Raw genomic sequence first — 18,533 nt, forward strand, 5'->3', positions numbered from 1 at the left:
GTCCTGAGCCACATCCTCTAAGGAGAGAAACTAAGGGTCCCCGGAAAGGGATTGGGGTGGGGCTCTCCGGGGTCCCAGAATGTCAGAATTGGAGCCACCATGTCTAGCTCTGTCTGGGACCCTTAAAACCCGCAGTTCTCCCTTGAGTCCCACAGCATCTCTCTCCACCCTAGGTGACACATGGGAGGGGACATAAGTGCCCCACCTCCAATTGCGGCCAGGAGTTCCTAAATTTGGCAGGAAGTCTTCCATCTATGTGCCACTCCCCCCCCAAAAAAAGAAATACCATTCCCAGCCAATCAGAAGGTTAAGGAAATTAGTGCTTCTTGCTCTAGGGCCTGGTGGAGCTGAAAGGGGAGAAGATGAGACCCCAGCAAATCATCACTTTCCAAATCCCAGCCTGCCTTAGGCAAGGACCTGGTCTCCAAGATCCCAGAATATGGAGTGGAAGGGTCCTCAGAGACGACTGAGCCAGGGGGTCCCAGGCTTCCCACACGTGGGAATCACCCAGAAGGCTGTTTAGAGTGCAGGTTCCCAGCCCCCGCCCCCAGATCCCATTGGCTGGGCCTGGGGTGGTGCTCCCAATGGCAGGTTAACTGGCTGTGGGTTGTGTGTGTGTATGTGATTCCTATCTCAGAGGTCCAGAGGTCATACATACATTGAAAGGCACCGAGGTCCAACCCCGGTACCTACTCCATGTTACAAAACCTCTGGGGATTTCCTAGGAGGTTTTGTCAAAGTCCACAGAGCCAAGTTATTAGCGGAATCAGGATTTGAAACCAGGTCCCCTGAGAGCCCATCCATTACCTGGGCGGAGGTGTGAGCCTCCACAAATACAAGGCGGGTCCTGGATAGTCAGAGGGAGACTTGTTGATACAGCAAAGTCTGTCTGATGGCAGGGACCTGGCATCTAGTACCTTGTGGAGAGTAAAATCAGAAAATTAACACAGGGACCCTGCTCCAAGGCCTGGGGTCAGTCTTGGGCAATCAGGGAAGTGGCCTGAGGGAGAGGGTAAAGCTTACGTACTTAGCTTTCACACTTGGCATCAGTCACCCTGAGTAACTGACTTCCCCTCCCAAGGGGCATCTATAAGATAAGACACGAGGGCTTTCTTGATGATTTCCTGACCTACACAAAAGCACTTTGCAAAAACCACCAAAGAATACACATGTGCCGGGTGTAACCCTTACAGATTCTAGAGGGATCGTATAGAAAGATCTGAGAGGTCGTCATTGGGCACACGTCCGTGTGTTTCCAAAGACTTTGGCACATACGTGATCCGTGGTCCAAGGACAATTCTCAGAGAAGCCTTGGTTGACACTGGTTCTCATAGGGAGGACATTGGTGCTTTTCTGATTCTCTTTTAATCCTCCTTTTTTTGTGAGTAGGCGTGTTAGCACTCTAATACTAATGTTTCTTTTTAACAAAGTGGGAGGGCAGCTGACATTAATTTGATAACATTGTTTTGCTTTCAATGGCAAGTGAGACTGCAGTTTTTGTTTTGGGGGTTTTTTTTCATGCAAGGTAGTGATAGAAAGTTTTCATCTTTTTTAAACCTAAAATTTAGCAAGGTAATCATTTTTAAGTGTACAATTCAATAGCATTAAGTACATTCACGATGTTGTGCAACCATCACCACCATCCATCTCGCAAACTTTTTCATGGTCCAAGCTGAAACTCTGTCCCCATTAAGCACTAACTCCCCATTCTCCCCTTGCCCCCAGCCCCTGGCAACCACCCTTCTACTTTCTGTTTCTATGAGTTTGACCACTCTAGGTGACTCATATAAGTGGAATTATACAACATTTGTTCTTTTGTGTCTGGCTTTTTTCACTTAGCATAATCTTCAAGGTTCAACCATGTTGTAGCATGTGTCAGAACTTCATTCCTTTTTTTTTTTTTTTTTTTTTAATGTGTTGTTGGATTCTGTTTGCCAGTGTTTTGTTGAGGATTTTTGCATCTATATTCATCAGTGATATTGGTCTGTAATTTTCTTTTTTTGTAGTATCTTTGTCGGGTTTTGGTATCAGGGTGATGGTGGCCTCATAGAATGAGTTTGGGAGTGTTCCTTCCTCTGCAGTTTTTTGGAAGAGTTTGAGAAGGATGGGTGTTAGCTCGTCTCTAAATGTTTGATAGAATTCACCTGTGAAGCCATCTGGTCCTGGACTTTTGTTTGTTGGAAGATTTTTAATCACAGTTTCAATTTCATTACTTGTGATTGGTCTGTTCATATTTTCTGTTTCTTCCTGGTTCAGTCTTGGAAGGTTATACCTTTCTAAGAATTTGTCCATTTCTTCCAGGTTGTCCATTTTATTGGCATAGAGTTGCTTGTAATAGTCTCTTAGGATGTTTTGTATTTCTGCGGTGTCTGTTGTAACTTCTCCATTTTCATTTCTAATTTTATTGATTTGAGTCCTCTCCCTCTTTTTCTTGATGAGTCTGGCTAATGGCGTATCAATTTTGTTTATCTTCTCAAAGAACCAGCTTTTAGTTTTATTGATCTTTGCTATTGTTTTCTTTGTTTCTATTTCATTTGTTTCTGCTCTGATCTTTATGATTTCTTTCCTTCTGCTAACTTTGGGTTTTGTTTGTTCTTCTTTCTCTAGTTCCTTTAGGTGTAAGGTTAGATTGTTTGAGATTTTTCTTGTTTCTTTAGGTAGGCTTGTATAGCTATAAACTTCCCTCTTAGAACTGCTTTTGCTGCATCCCATAGGTTTTGGATCATCGTGTGTTCATTGTCATTTGTCTCTAGGTATTTTTTTATTTCCTCTTTGATTTCTTCAGTGATCTCTTGGTTATTTAGTAACGTCTTGTTTAGCCTCCATGTGTTTGTGTTTTTTATGTTTTTTTCCCTGTAATTGATTTCTAATCTCATAGCGTTGTGGTCAGAAAAGATGCTTGATATGATTTCGATTTTCTTAAATTTACTGAGGCTTGATTTGTGACCCAAGATGTGATCTATCCTGGAGAATGTTCCGTGCGCACTTGAGAAGAACGTGTAATCTGCTGTTTTTGGATGGAATGTCCTATAAATATCAATTAAATCTATCTGGTCTATTGTGTCATTTAAAGCTTCTGTTTCCTTATTTATTTTCATTTTGGATGATCTGTCCATTGGTGTAAGTGAGGTGTTAAAGTCCCCCACTGTTATTGTGTTACTGTCGATTTCTTCTTTTATAGCTGTTAGCAGTTGCCTTATGTATTGAGGTGCTCCTATGTTGGGTGCATATATATTTATAATTGTTATATCTTCTTCTTGGATTGATCCCTTGATCATTATGTAGTGTCCTTCCTTGTCTCTTGTAACAGTCTTTATTTTAAAGTCTATTTTATCTGATATGAATATAGCTACTCCAGCTTTCTTTTGATTTCCATTTGCATGGAATATCTTTTCCATCCCCTCACTTTCAGTCTGTATGTGTCCCTAGGTCTGAAGTGGGTCTCTTGTAGACAGCATATATATGGGTCTTGTCTTTGTATCCATTCAGCAAGCCTGTGTCTTTTGGTTGGAGCATTTAGTCCATTCACGTTTAAGGTGATTATCAATATGTATGTTCCTATGACCATTTTCTTAATTGTTTTGGGTTTGTTTTTGTAGGTCCTTTTCTTCTGTTGTGTTTCCCACTTAGAGAAGTTCCTTTAGCATTTGTTGTAGAGCTGGTTTGGTGGTGCTGAATTCTCGTAGCTTTTGCTTGTCTGTAAAGCTTTTGATTTCTCCATCGAATCTGAATGAGATCCTTGCCGGGTAGAGTAATCTTGGTTGTAGGTTCTTCCCTTTCATCACTTTAAGTATATCATGCCACTCCCTTCTGGCTTGTAGCGTTTCTGCTGAGAAATCAGCTGTTAACCTTATGGGAGTTCCCTTGTATGTTATTTGTCATTTTTCCCTTGCTGCTTTCAATAATTTTTCTTTGTCTTTAATTTTTGCCACTTTGATTACTATGTGTCTCGGCGTGTTTCTCCTTGGGTTTATCCTGTATGGGACTCGCTGCACTTCCTGGACTTGGGTGGCTATTTCCTTTCCCATGTTAGGGAAGTTTTCGATTATAATCTCTTCAAATATTTTCTCTGGTCCTTTCTCTCTCTCTTCTCCTTCTGGGACCCCTATAATGCGAACGTTGTTGCGTTTAATGTTGTCCCAGAGGTCTCTTAGGCTGTCTTCATTTCTTTTCATTCTTTTTTCTTTAGTCTGTTCCGCAGCAGTGAATTCCACCATTCTGTCTTCCAGGTCACTTATCCGTTCTTCTGCCTCAGTTATTCTGCTATTGATTCCTTCTAGTGTAGTTTTCATTTCAGTTATTGTATTGTTCATCTCTGTTTGTTTGTTCTTTAATTCTTCTAGGTCTTTGTTAAACATTTCTTGCATCTTCTCGATCTTTGCCTCCATTCTTATTCCGAGGTCCTGGATCATCTTCACTCTCATTATTCTGAATTCTTTTTCTGGAAGGTTGCCTATCTCCACTTCATTTAGTTGTTTTTCTGGGGTTTTATCTTGTTCCTTCATCTGGTATGTAGCCCTCTGCCTTTTCATCTTGTCTATCTTTCTGTGAATGTGGTTTTTGTTCCACAGGCTGCAGGATTATAGTTCTTCTTGCTTCTGCTGTCTGCCCTCTGGTGGTTGAGGCTATCTAAGAGGCTTGATGGGAGGCTCTGGTGTTCATTCCTTTTTATGGCTGAATAATATTCCAGTGTGTGAATGGACTACATTTTCTTTATTCATTCATCTGTCAGTGGACACTTGGGTTGTTTCCATCTTTTGTCTTTCGTGAATAGTGCTGCTACAAACATTTGTGTACAAGTATTTATTTGCATCCCTGCTTTCAATTCTAGAAAATTTTCTTTTAAAATAAATATGTTTGGGTTTTTTTCAAGTTAATTTAAGGAAAATGCTTAGGTAAATTATACAACAGGTGGTATGCAGATATGACCAAAAAAACTGTAAAGGAGGCAGGCGAATGTTTGAAGTTTGGAAGACTCTGGATTAGCGGAAAGACCTAGTAGCTCTTGTAACAATCTAGGCTCGGGGGATGGGGCTACTAGGTCAAGGGGATGGCTGCTGAGGGACTTTTGGAAGGAAAAATATAGGAATTGGGGACCAACCTAACCTAAGCGCAGAGTCTTGGGGTTTCCAGCTGGGGAGAAGTAGAAAGGTCGTAGAAATGCAGGGCCTGGAAGGTTCCCTTGGAAGAAGGAAAAGCCATAGAGCCATACAAACTGAGAGGCAATGTCTTCTCGGCAAGTGGAAACTCAGGCTGCCTTGGAAATAAAACCTACCTTAGCTCTCAGTCACCGCAAGGCAAGTGTGTGTATGTGAGTGTGTTGGAGGAGGGGGTGCCCAAGGGCGATGCTCATGTAAAAATACAGATTTCTGGACCCCACCCCAGACTTACGGTCAGAACCTCAGGGGGTGAGGTCCGGCTGCCGTGTGTTTAGCACCCACTTCAGGCAATTTTGATTCACGGCCAAGCTTGGTAACTGTCATCAGATATTGGCAGGCAGGGCTGGCACGTGATTTATTTACCTCGGAGTCTCCAGCACCGAGCCAAGGGCCTGCCGCAGGCTTAGGTGCCACGTTAGGCCAAGTTGGGGGTTAGCACTGGAGCTGGGAGCCTGGCTTTGCTAACTGCAGCCACATTCTCCTCATTCCCCGCTCCAGCACCCAGCTCAGGTTTTCTTCCAGGAAAAACTTGTTGGACTCCTTTTCGGCTCACTGACCGCAGCTGGGAAGGGTGGGGCTTGCAGAGGGAAGGCCCCGCGGAGGGAGGTCGGGGAGGCTTGCGGTCTGGTCAAGCACTGGGGCCCCCTCCTCCCCTGGCTGCAGCTCTTACAGCTGTCTCCGCCCTCCCCCCTCCCCCTCCCCCCAGGGCCCTCAGGCTCCTCAGCCCCGGTAACTGTGCCATTTACAGGCACTACACGCAGCAGCCGAACTTGTCTTGTTTGAGTTCCAAGATTTTCCAAGTTGTGATGAGATGGGTGTCCTCCAGGGAGTCCAGAGAAGATAGGTGGCTTGCCCAAGGGCTCAGAGGTGGCCTCCGTGGGGTCTTCTGTGGGCTTCTGTATGATTTCCAGGCCCTACCTGAGGAAAAACAGAACCAACTTGTCTCACGTGGGGTTCCCCAGGAAGCAGACTCAGAGATGGAGCTTTGCACACGGGACGTTTACTGGGGAGAGGTCTCCAGGTTGGGGAGAGGGCCCCGGGGGAAAGGGAGGAAGCAGCATTGGGCAGAGGGAGGAGTTGGGCTGCGATACAGTCACGACAGAGGTCTCAGCCGATCCCGTGGGGAGGGCTGAAGCTGGGGCGGCCAGGGTTATCCCAAACTGAGACTCCCAGACCAGACCTTTGCACGCCTGCAGGCAGCAATCACTGCATGTGGGTACAGTGACTGGAAAAGGGTGTGACTTTGGGCTATTCCCAGAGAGGCTGAGTTGTTTTTGTTTGTTTGTTTGTTTTTTCGGCCACACAGCGCGGCATGCAGAATCTTAGTGACCCCACCGGGGATCGAACCCACGCCCCCTGCAGTGCAAGCGCAGAGTCTTAACCACTGGACCACCAGGGAAGTCCCCCCAGAGAGGTTGAGCTGTGACCTGTGAGCCAGTTGCCCTCTAGCAGCTGGTCCTTAAGGGACTGTAGCACACCACAGAATCTACTACATTTTTTTGAAATTGTCAAATCAGAGAGCATCTGGTGGCCAAGGCCTAAACTGTCATCTGGAGTTGTCTTTTTTATTGTCTTCTGTGCAGCCCCTTTTGGGGAGGGGTGGGTTCTGCTTCCCCCCCCCCCGCCCCCGCAACCTCACCCTCATCCCCTTTAATTGAATAGCTCCATTATCACCTGTTCTGGGATTTGGGCTCCTTGTACAATTTCATTTGAAAGCCGCTGTTCTAGCATGACATTCTTATTTAACAGATGAGGCCACTGGGGACCAGAGAGGGAAAGGGGCTTGCCCAGGGTCACATAGCCTGTCGGGTGCAGAGCAGGGCGCAGATCTCAGGTCTCATGACTCCCTGTGTGGATCCTGTCTCACCAGTCTGTTGTAAACTCAGCGGTCCATAGCTGAATCAGTCCACTTCCTCTGCCCTCACTCCAACTGCTGAGAAGCTCTGTGGCCAGGAGTGGAGCCAATCTTGCTTCCATTTCCAGCTTTCCTGCTCTGAGACCCCTTTATCCTGGCACAGGCTAGTCTCAGCCCAGAGAGGCTGGGGAGCCAAGATCCTTGAGGGGCTGGAGCTGAGGAGGGCGAGGTGGGGCAGCAGGCTAGGTCCAGTGGGGAATAACTTTGTGCCCTGTGGTTCCCAGACAGCTTATTTCCTAATCCCTTTTCAGTCTGAGCTGGTGCCAGAGCTGGGGAAACACACCCAGCACCCCAGATACCACAATTCCCATGCTTCCTGCTCCTTCCTTTGTGGAACTGGCCAGTTTGGGCACTCAGGGCCACTCCCCTCCAACCCTTTCTGTTGGAAGACACCCTCATGTGCATCCCAATGCCACCATGGGGCAGGACAGAATTCAGTCCTGCCTTTCCCTGCCCCAATCACCCATCCATCCCAAGCCATCATCTTTCCAGCAGATCAGAGATAGACGTGACCTTAGGAGGCCTGCAGGCCAACGGTTGCAAACCCAAATGCCTAATGGGCCGTAACTGTGCCCAATGGGACCCAGCAGAATGCAATAGGGAGTAGTGGGGTCTTTGGCAACGATTAATTGTATATTCTATATGGAGACATTGCGATGGTAATTAAGACACACGTATACACACACAAATTGTCTTGGGAAACAAAACACCTAGGCCTATAGGCCTGAGTCACCCTTCATTTTGAATCCGTACTCCAAGCCAAGCCCCCCTTTGGTGCAGAGGAGGAGCCTGAGGTCAGAGTCAGGCACCAAAGCCGCCCGATTACAATATTTCAAGACCTCTCCTTGTCGGGTCTGCTGGCTCCTATTACATTGGAAGATGTAATAGGAGGCACACACACACACACACACACACACACACACACACACACACACACACACACACACACACGCACCTTCCAATCTCCCCTCCTGGAGGAGAAGTGACTAGAACCTCCAGCTGCCTTGCAGCCCCATTGCCCCTCAGCATTGCCACATACCTTAGTTTCTACTCTGTCTCTTGTGACCTCCACAAGCCTCTCCAGGAAGTGAAAGTCTTGAGTGAGATCAGCAGTTTCCGGAAGTCCTCTCTGTCTCATTTTCCTGGGTTGCCCATACTGGACCAGCAAAGGGGACCGGAGTGCTAGGGCTTCCTCCTCTACAGATGGTGCCCACCTTTCCCTGTTCATCTCCAAGTCCTGCACGTTCTCATCTCCTCCCCCAGGTCTGGGGGCTCCTGGGCCCAAATCCCCCCATCCCTGGACAGTCTACAGGGTGGCAAGAGTGCAGTTTTCTTCCTTTTTGAGCGTCTACAGGTGTCAGGCCTTTTTTGGTGAGCCACAGAAACACAGAAGCCCCTTGAGGCTTCCATCCTTTTTGGTTTTGTTTTGTTTTGTTTCTTTTTAACTTCAGGAGCCTTTCAATCTTCAGTTAACTTCATATCTCAATTCGCAGTACACTATGATCTTTGGTCCACATGAGGCATCTCTCTTAATTAATTTCCCTTTCCCCCTTTCTCTTTCTTCTTTCTGGGCACCCATTCAAATGCACTCAGGGTGTATCCTTTTGTTTGCATGTGTTCTTCTTAAATACGTGTTGCTTTTTTTATGTGCCTGTATGTCACTCTGCACGTCTAGAATTGGGTTATCAGAGCTCATTCTACTTCTTACTTTTTCACTCTGTACTATGTTATTCATTTTTTTAAGATTTTTTTTTTTGATGTGGTATTTTTAACATCTTTATTGAATTTGTTACAATATTGCTTCTGTTTTATGTTTTGGTTTTTTGGCCACGAGGCATGTGGGATCCCAGCTCCCCGACCAGGGATTGTATCCACACCCCCTGCACCGGAAGGCAGAGTCCTGACCACTGGACTGCCAGGGAAGTTCCTGTACTATGTTATTAAGATCCACCTCCATGTTCATTTGGTCTGTTGCTTCTAATTATTGCATCATCCTCTACAGATCGCAGCAGCTACTTTGTACTGTCCTTCCCCTAGCAATAGACACCCAGGTGGCCTCCAGCTCCTGGTCACCACAAATAGCACAGCAGTGAGCAACTTCTGATGGGTGTCCTTGTGGACCTGTGGGAGCATTTCTTTGATATGTATATACCCAAGAATTGAATCACTGGGTTGTAGGATCTCTGCATCCTTAGGTATTCTAAGTGGTGCCAGGTTGTTCTGCAGGTGGCCACAAACATCCACTCCCAACAACCCCTTGGCGTTGCCCAGCTTTCTAATTTTTGCCAGTTGTACGGTGGCAAGTGACACCTTGCTGCTTTCATTTTGGAACTTACATCTTAGTAGCACTTCTTGGATATGTCACTTTAGGCAAGTCATAGCAACCTACTGAGATCGACACTATGCCACCTAAAGGCAATAGATTCCACAACTCAGAGAGGCTGAATAACTTACCTGAGGTCTAACAGTTAGTGTGGAACTGTAATTTGAACCCAGAGTTCACACTCTTAACCACTGTACCATTATCATCACATTTTGTCTCTTTTCTAAAATATCATCTGGGTCTACACTGCAAGCTTCTTCTCAGGGGCTATGTTTTAAACCTCTCTAGGGCCCCCGGAGAACTGAGCCCAGTGACTTTCTTACAGGGGATGCTCAGTAAATCATTGTTTTACAGGTTTGGAGAGAAAAAAAGTGCAAGGTGTCTTGTTGAGTTTATCTGGAGGGCTACAGGGTGCAAGAAGAAAAGAGGAACTTGTCTGATCCACAGAGATGCTGACTGGGGGCTGGTTGTGGTAGATAAGTAACCCTGGGCTCCTGGCTTCTGGCCACCATGTGGCCTGCGGAAGCAGCTTGTCATGAAGTTGGGGAGCAGAGTGGTGTTAGGGGGCCTTGGGGGAAAGGCAGGGGGGAAAGCCGATAGGCAATGAGGAATCTAGAATCCCCAAATGCCTCATCTGAGTGGGCTCCCACAGCCAGTTGGTGAAACTAAGGCTCGGAAGGGTAGAGAATGGTATTCAAGATCAAAGGCAGAGCTGGAACTCAAACCCATGTCTCTAGACACATGGTTCAGAGATTTTCCATTCCTTCCTCAGGAGGAGATCACAGTCAACAAGTAGGGAAGTATTTCTTCTCATGCTCTTTCATCACAGTGCAGAGCAGTGCTGAAGGCTTGGGGGTAGCAAAGGAGTCCCCTTCTCCCTCTCAATGCCTCCTCAGACCTTCGAGGATATACCCCCCTCTCTGGGAAGAAAGCAGCTGATAACTGAGCCTAACCTCATTGCCATCATCTGTACAATGTGTACAATAATACCAATCTCCCAGAACTACTGTGACAATTGAAACAAGATAATAAATAGAGAGCATCCAGCACAACCCCAGACACAAAAGACTCTCCCCAGCAGAGATGGAGCACAGAAAGCTGCAGAAACTGAATATCAGGGTCTGAGCTAGAACATTCTGGTAATACTTGATTTCCCTCAGGGGAGAGAGGAATGAACCTTTATTTCAAAAACGATTTTGGTGTGTATGTGCTTTCAAAACCTGCGGTGTAGTATGAAATGGGGATGGAAACAAACCCCAAAAGAGACTTTTGGTGGCAAAAGGATTAGGAACTTTTTCTCAAGTTGGATGTGGAAGGTGGTGGCCCAGGCGGAAGGGCGGGTCCAAAGAGAACCTTCTAAAAATACTGCCCATTTACCAGGAAGGCACAGCCCACTCCTCTGCTGCACCCCATACAGCTCCTCAGAAGGAAGACTGGTCTTGCCACCCACGCCTCCTCGCTCCGGGCGCAGGCACCTCCCCAGGGTGGCCAGGGGGCCAGAGCCTGGAAGAAGCTGAGCCTCGGTGCCAGGCAGCTGCTTCAGGTCCCAGCTCATTACTCTTCTCTTTGAGCCTGTTTCTTCATCTGAGAAATGGAAATACAAATAGCTAATGTGTGAGTTCAGCTAAACGGGATAATGTCTATAAATCATGCCGTTTGGTGCCTGGCACTCAGAGGGCACCTATGAATTCTAGCTAGGCACCATCAGTCCTACTGATGGAGAGAGGCTGCCACATGCTGGAGCCCAGGGGTAGGTGAGCTAGAGGAAGGGTTCTTGCACTCAAGGTCTCCTCGGCTGTAGGATCTGGCCTGTGCTGGGGCAGCTGACAGGGACTCGCTCCTCTGCAGTGAGGTGGTCAGGGCTCTCTGCCGCCAGCCTGCTCTGGAATTGCAGGAGGAGGAAAGAGTCCAGTTAGGAGGCTTTGAAGCACTTCCTAAGCATCTAGAGACACAGGAAACATGGTTGTGGGAACCCCAGGAGGTCCCAGGCCAAGTTGATTTTGGCATGAATGGGAGGCGCTATGGCACTTCGGGGAGCTCTAAACTGCAAGCCTAGATTCTCAGGCTCCCAATAAATATAATGGACTTCCTTTGACCGTGGGCCTCCTGTGTGCCTGGCACACCACGCAGAGCCCTTCTTGGCCTTTTGATGGTCCCACAAGGTAAGTATCATTATCCCAATCTAGTGGTGGGAAAGCTGATACTCAGAGAGGTTAAGTCACTTGCCTAAGGTCTCCCAGCCAGGATTCAAACTCAAGTTCTCCAACCAGGTGACCTTGGACAGGCCATTTCAGCGAGGTGTCTGAGTATCCTCCTTGGTCAAATAGGCATAATACTCCACATACCTTCTCCCTAGGGCTCTTTGTGAGCTCAGATTGGGGGCTGGAGGCAGAAGTCTGTTGTGAGCTGCAAATCTTTGTCTATTCAAGAGGAAGTGTGTAAGATGCAGGCTTTGTCTTGGAGATGCAGGAAGGTGCTGAGGTGTATGTTGGGGGTGTCTGAGAGCAGACTTTCCAGGTTGCACTGCTGGCACCTGGGCTTGCTTGTTCCTATGGAGGTTGCGGGGTCTCCTTATGCAAAAGAACAGAAAGCTTGGCTTCACAATGTGGTAACGCAGGAATGGAAGAGAAAGGATCCCTTTATCAATCTCACAGAGGTAAGAGGTGAATTAATAATAATAATAATAATGACCGTCACCCACGTTGTGCTCATCAAGTGTGTGTTGGATGCTGTTCTATGCTTCCATTCATTAAGCACTTACTAAGTGATGGTCACCTTCCTAAGGGCTCTACATGAATTAACTCACCTAATCCTTATGAGCTACCAAGTATTATTATTCCCATTTTATAGATGAGGAAACCGAGGGAATTCCCTGGTGGTCCAGTGGTTAAGACTCTGCGCTTCCACCGCAGGGGGCCTGGGTTCGATCCCTGGTCAGGGAACTGAGATCCTGCAAGCCGTGCACGTGGCCAAAAAATAAAAATAAAAATAAATAAAGATGAGGAAACTGAGGCTTCAAGAGATGTAAAAAATGAAATTCCCAGGTTGTGGTGAGTTGGTAGATAGGAGTGGTTTCAGAGTCAGGCAATTTGACTCCAAAAGCTCAAAGGAGTTGCCTTCTTTCTCTGCAGTCGGTGTATTTCCCTGGTATTTGATCACATTTGGTGATGCTGTCCAATGTTTGAAGCTGAGCTTGTCAATAAGCTAGACTTCTTCAGGCTCTTCCCCACTGTACTTGCCTCCATTGCCCATCTGTGATGGAACCCGGTCTCTATTCCTGAGCCTAGATAAACGGGGGTGCTTATTTGACTGGATATATTCTGATTGGCAGGAAAGAGCATCGACTGGGAGTCTTGTGCTAGGGGATCTGGTGCAGGCTCCACCACCGGCAGACTCTTGGGCCTCGGGCAAGGTACATCCCCTCTCAGGGTCTCATCTTCTCCTCTGTAGGATGAAGGAGATTGAGCTTGAAGGTCCCTGGCTGACCTTGTGGGAAAACTGAGAATTTGAGTGACTTGACTAAAGTCACACATTTCGGTCATGGAATTGCTGGGGTTAGTCCCTAGCTGTTGTCACCAGATGTCACAGTCTGGAGAAAGAGGCAGATGTCTACAATGTAGGCTCGCAATAAAGACCACAGACTGAAAAACGGGAGGCAGGCAGCAGGCAAGATTTGGGGTAGGGAGGTCTTCTCTCACCACCCTGGAGAGAACAGTAGATTGCTTCGTTGGCTCCCAGGACAACTTGTTGGGAGACGTGGAACCCTTCCCCCACCTCCCAGCCTTGGTCCCTCTCCAAGAAATGGGAGGCGGGGGCCCCATCTTTCAGTTCTGCTTCCTCCAGTCATGGTTGGCTGGGCCTTTAACGCAAGCCTGCTATGTCTGTGTTCCTGTAGCCCCCACCCAACCCATTATAAACAGTCCACCCCGGCCAGGGCCTCTCGTTGGACTGGAAAGTTCATTCCCCGTGATATGTGGGTCTGTGTTGAGACCCTCCAGAGCGAGCGAAAGTTGTTGATGAGTGAAAGGAGAAGCACCTGGGAGGTGGTGGTAAGTTGTGCGTGTGTGTTTTCTCACGACCTTCCCCTGCTTCAGTTTCATTTTATTCTGGCCCAGGCTGGGCACTCAGAAGGCTGTCTTGGACCCTCTGGCCAGCTCTCTTCTCCAAGAAGCTTCTTTTGATTCTTTTCAGCATGTATCTGCATCCCAACTATAGCGGGTTGAATGGTGCCACCCCGCCAAAGATATGTCCACATCAAATCCCTGGAACTTTGAATGCTACCTTATTTGGGAAAAAAAAGGTCTTTGCAGATGTAATTAAGTTAAGGATCTTGAACTAATATCCTGGATTATCTGGGTGGGCCCTAAATCAATGTCCATTTAAGAGAAAGGCAGAAGATTAGGAGGTGATGTGACCACTAAGGCAGAGAATGGAGTGATGTGGCCACAAGGTCACAAGTCAAGGAATGCCATCAATTCCCAAAGGTGGAAGAGGCCAGGAAGGAGTCTCCCCTGGAGCCTCCAGAGGGACCATGGCCCTGCCTGCACCTTGATTTTAGACTTCTGGCCTCCAGAACTGTGAGGGAATAAGACTCAGTTGCTTCAAGCTACTAGGCTTGTGGTACTTGGTTGCAGTAGCAATAGGAAATGAACTGACCATGGAATCATAGACTCCCTGCACTAGAGAGCAGGGCAGGGTCATTGGAGCCACGCAGATGAAGCTTCACACTGGCTCTACCAGCAAGAGCCGCACATCAGGGGGCTGCTTTGCCTCTCTGAGCCCCACGTTGCTCACCTGCAAAAGGGAGACCACAATGCCTACCGCCCAGTGCCAGTGTTTTGTTTTGTTTTAACAGCTTTATTGGGATATAATTCTAATGTCAGACAATTCACCCATTTAAAGTGTACCACTCAATGGCCTTTTTAGTATATTCACACAGTTGTGCAACCAACCCTCAGCCAACTTTAGAACACTTCATCATTCCCCCAGAAGAAACCTCATACCCACTAGCAATTGTTCCCCATTTCCCTCCACAATTCTCCCTCCACTGTGGCCAACTACGAATTTACTTTCTATCTCCAAAGATTTGTCTGTTCTGTATATTTCATATAAATGGAATCATACAAAATGTGCCTTTGTGTCTGGCTTCTTTCACTTATCAGGATGTTTTCAAATTTCATCCATGTTGAAGCATGTATCAGTGCTTTATTCCTTTTTATGTCTGAGTACTATTCCACTGTATGGATATACCACAATTTGTTTATCCATTTATCCATTGATGGCTATTTGAATTGTTTCCATTTTTTTGGCAATTATGAAGTATGCTTTTATGCACATTTGTATACAAGTTTTTGTGTGGACACAGCCAGGGTTGTTTTGAAAATTAAATGAAGTAGAACCTAAGGTATCTGATATGTCCTCCAACAATTAATAATGAAAGATATTAGAGGAAATATGCCCCAACTCTTTCAATTTACAGATTAGGAAACTGAAGCATGGAGAGGAGCACACAGACTTGCTTGAGGTCATCCAAGGCAGGAGAGCATAACACTTAAATGCAGGTCCATGAATCAGACTGCCCCGAACTAAATCTTGGTTGGACTTGGGTTACCTTATGTAGGTCACTTCACCTCTACGAGCCTCAGTTTACTCATGTGTAAAATGAGGTTAGTAATAGTACCTACCTCATATGGCTGTTGATGTGAGGATTAAATGTGCTAGACCATGTGTCTGGCACATAGTAGGTGCTCTGTACATCTTAGCTGTTATCATTCATGGTAGTGCCAGCAGCAGAACTTAGGTCTCCTGGCTCCCAGGTATGAGAGGTCTTGAATCTACACTTCTCCAGTTCCCTTTTCTGTATCATGGGCATCTTCCCAGTGTGACTGTAGGTTCCGTGGAGGAAGGACATAGGGCTTCTTCTCCCCACTGCCCTGAGCACATAAGAGGTGCCGAGTGAGAACCTTTGCTCACTTTCTTTGGCTCCTGCCAACACTGGCCTTCACCAAGTGACCCCACTGGAGACTGTGGTAGGTGTTAATTCCCTGCATCTTTCCAACACCCCATGAGCTAACTGAGTGTGTCTCCCTTCCAGGCAGTGGACAGCACACAACCATGGAGTTGGGACCTCTAGAGGGCGGGTACCTGGAGCTTCTCAACAGCAATGCTGACCCTTTGCAGCTCTACCACCTCTATGACCGGATGGACCTGGCTGGAGAAGAAGAGATAGAGCTCTGCTCAGGTGGGCTCTCCTCCCTCTGGCCCCTTCCAAGTCCCTCCCCACCCCTCTGCCTGCAGTAGAGATGGCAGCCAGGTGGAGTCCTGGCTGTGGAATTCCGGTCAGCACCACAGACAGCTCCAACTCCCTGCCATGCTGGCTCCTAACAGGAACATCTCCCAGCCCGCCCTGCCTCTCCCTCCTTCCCCACCAGTCCTCTTCCCAGAACTTTCCTGCTTCATCCAAGTGGCTTTTCCTCCCAGAACCTGACACGGACACCATCAACTGCGAACAGTTCAGCAGGCTGTTGTGTGATATGGAAGGTGATGAAGAGACCAGGGAAGCTTATGCCAATATCGGTGAGGAAGCATTATGAACCTAGAAAAAGGACAATTGAAGGAAAAGATTCTTTTATCTGTTTTGTTAATCTCACCCATTCACCAGGAGCCTCCAGGTCCTCCCTCAGAAATCAGGGCAAGGGGGGATGGGGAGCAAGGGCTAAAAGGACAGAGAATCGGGGAAAGAAGGGAGATGGAGAAAGGTAGGGAAATAGACCCCTTCACTAATGAACACCAGGCAAACAAATCTCACTTCTCCACCTTCTGCCTCCATTTCTATACTTTTTTCTATTTGTTGCTCTTCTTTCCTTCCCACAAAGCCCATATCATACGCCCCTCCCTCCCTTTCTCCTCAGCTCCTAAGCTAAACTACTCTAGTATTTGTAATAACTACCTTTGGGGGGGCACTTGTAGCCTGCAAATCACTGTGCATGTGTTATCACATTGAATCCTTACAAAAACAAAGGCAGTAGATACTGTTAGTATCTTCATTTTACAGATGAGGAAATTGAGGTTTAGAGAGATAAAGAATCTACCCAAGGCTGCATTAGAGATAGTAATGGGCAGGTCTGAAATACAAAGTCCTTATTTTTCACCACAAGAAGGAAAGTATCTAGAGTGGGGCGGTTTAGTAAGGCTCAAGCTGAGAGGCTGGTTTGCAGCTTTAAAAAGACCTACAGTTTTCAGACAAGGGCAGAACTCTTTGGGACTCTCTGGGGAGAGGTGCTTCTGTTGTTTTTTGTGGGGGGTGAAGGATCCCTCCTTACCAGGTTCACCACTGTCTCATACAGAGGCTTTGTTGAATTAGAAAAAGATGCCCCTTCTTCTAGAGGGTGCAGCCCCCATTAAGATGTAACAGCTTGGCTATCAAAGTGCAGGCTGGATTCCTGCCCCCATTTGCCCTTTTGGCTGGGCACCCTGTACAGTGAACAACCTGCACAGATGTTCTCAGTGGCCCTTTTCCTGGCATCCCAAGAATCGCATCACTTAGGAGGTCTGGCATGAAGATGGCTAGACTTTCCCCAACACATAGTTAATCCAGCATCATACAAGGGCAGCAGATGGGGAGGAGCAGTGACTGTATGTGTCTCAAAGATGACAGAACTGAGAACCTGCCTGCTTCCTTTCCTTCCTGGGAATTTACCTGGGAGAAGCAGAAATGTTTAGGGCTGAGAGTATTCACATTTCCTCACAAATGGAGGCAGTAATGAATGAGTTGGGCTTTTTCCCAAATCACTTAGGATTTGGGGGCTTTTTCCCCTTAGGGAAAAAGGGGCATCTACACAGGAAGTGGGAGCAAGTGGAGGAGGCAGCTTCACCCAAGTCTGTTCCTCAAGTCTCTGGTCCTGGGCATGCAGTCATCTGAGGCACCCCGAAGTATTACATTGGCTTCCATACGTATAAAATGGGAATAATAATCACACCTGCCTCATGGGATGACCGTGAGGATTGAATAAGTTTCTGTGCATAAAGTGTTCAGAGCAGGAATTTGCAAAGAGTAAGCATTCAATAAGTGTTAGGTACCACCCCACCTCTACCACCAACACCATCATCATTATATTTATCATCATCATCATCATCATTATCACCATTTATGCCCTCACTCCATTCCTCACTCAGAAGCCTTTTATGGCTCCCCATGGCCTATAAAATCCAGTCCTAACTTTCCCCAACATGAAACTTTTACTGAAGACACCTATTTCTAAGAGTTTCCCAAACACCTCTCCTCACTCTGTCCCCACTACCCGGAAAGCCCTACACTTTTCACCTCTCAGACTCTACCCACGCCATCTTACAAGGTCTGGCTTCAGGACCCCTTCCTCTGGGAAGCCCTCCCTGATTGCCCCATCCCACTATACACTCTCTCCTCTTGCCATGATAACTGTCTTCCCGTTGCCTCCAAGCCATGTTCCACTTCGTATAATTAACCACCATTGATTGAGTGTCTACTGTGTACTGGCTACTGTGTTGATTGCTTTAAATGCAGAGCCTCTAACCCTCACCATCCATCCCTGGGTTGTAGGTGTTATTTATTCTCATTACCCAGATGAGGAAATGGGGGCCCAGAGAGGTTAAGTAACTGACCCAAGATTGTACAGCTAGTAGGGCAATTGGGGAGTAGAACTGGAATTTAAACTCAAACCCAAGACAACTCTACTAAGCTGTGTTGCACTACTTTATAGCAATAGATAAATTTGTATGCATACATATCATCCCTTCAGTTAGATTAAGAGCCCATGAAGTTTCAGTGTTCCTTCATTAATTTGATCATTCATTCAGCAAACATTAATTGAGCCCCAGTGTGTGCTAGGTCTGGAGGGTCACAGTTCCCCGATGCCCAGCCCAAGGCCAGGCATACAATAAGCATTCGGTGAGAACTAGTTGATTGACTGCACTTCTTCTTGTCTGGGCAGCGGAACTGGACCAGTATGTCTTCCAGGACTCCCAGCTGGAGGGCCTGAGCAAAGACATTTTCAGTAAGTTGCGGGGGTCTTGGCTCAGTCTGCATTTCCTTCCTTGTTCCTTGGAGAGTTCTGTAATACCCGATGACCACCCTTTCATGGATGGTCAGATCATCCCC

The 18,533-nt window shown here is 47.0% G+C and overlaps 1 protein-coding gene and 1 non-coding gene across 2 annotated transcripts in view; both read left to right on the forward strand.

Annotated features, from left to right (window-relative positions):
• LOC118880893 (MHC class II transactivator-like) overlaps positions 1–18,533 on the forward strand; it is a 41,632-nt gene that overhangs the window by 2,542 nt on the left and 20,557 nt on the right. Inside the window, exons 2-4 of the mRNA XM_036825086.1 lie at positions 15,492–15,638; positions 15,878–15,973; positions 18,367–18,429. Coding sequence (XP_036680981.1) covers positions 15,492–15,638; positions 15,878–15,973; positions 18,367–18,429 — 306 coding nt within the window. The remainder of the gene's footprint in view (positions 1–15,491; positions 15,639–15,877; positions 15,974–18,366; positions 18,430–18,533) is intronic.
• Positions 12,267–12,339, forward strand: TRNAG-UCC. Its single transcript has one exon. It is a non-coding gene; the product is annotated as a tRNA-Gly (tRNA).

The sequence above is a fragment of the Balaenoptera musculus genome, chromosome 15 (genome assembly GCF_009873245.2).
Source record: "Balaenoptera musculus isolate JJ_BM4_2016_0621 chromosome 15, mBalMus1.pri.v3, whole genome shotgun sequence".
NCBI lineage: Eukaryota > Metazoa > Chordata > Mammalia > Artiodactyla > Balaenopteridae > Balaenoptera > Balaenoptera musculus.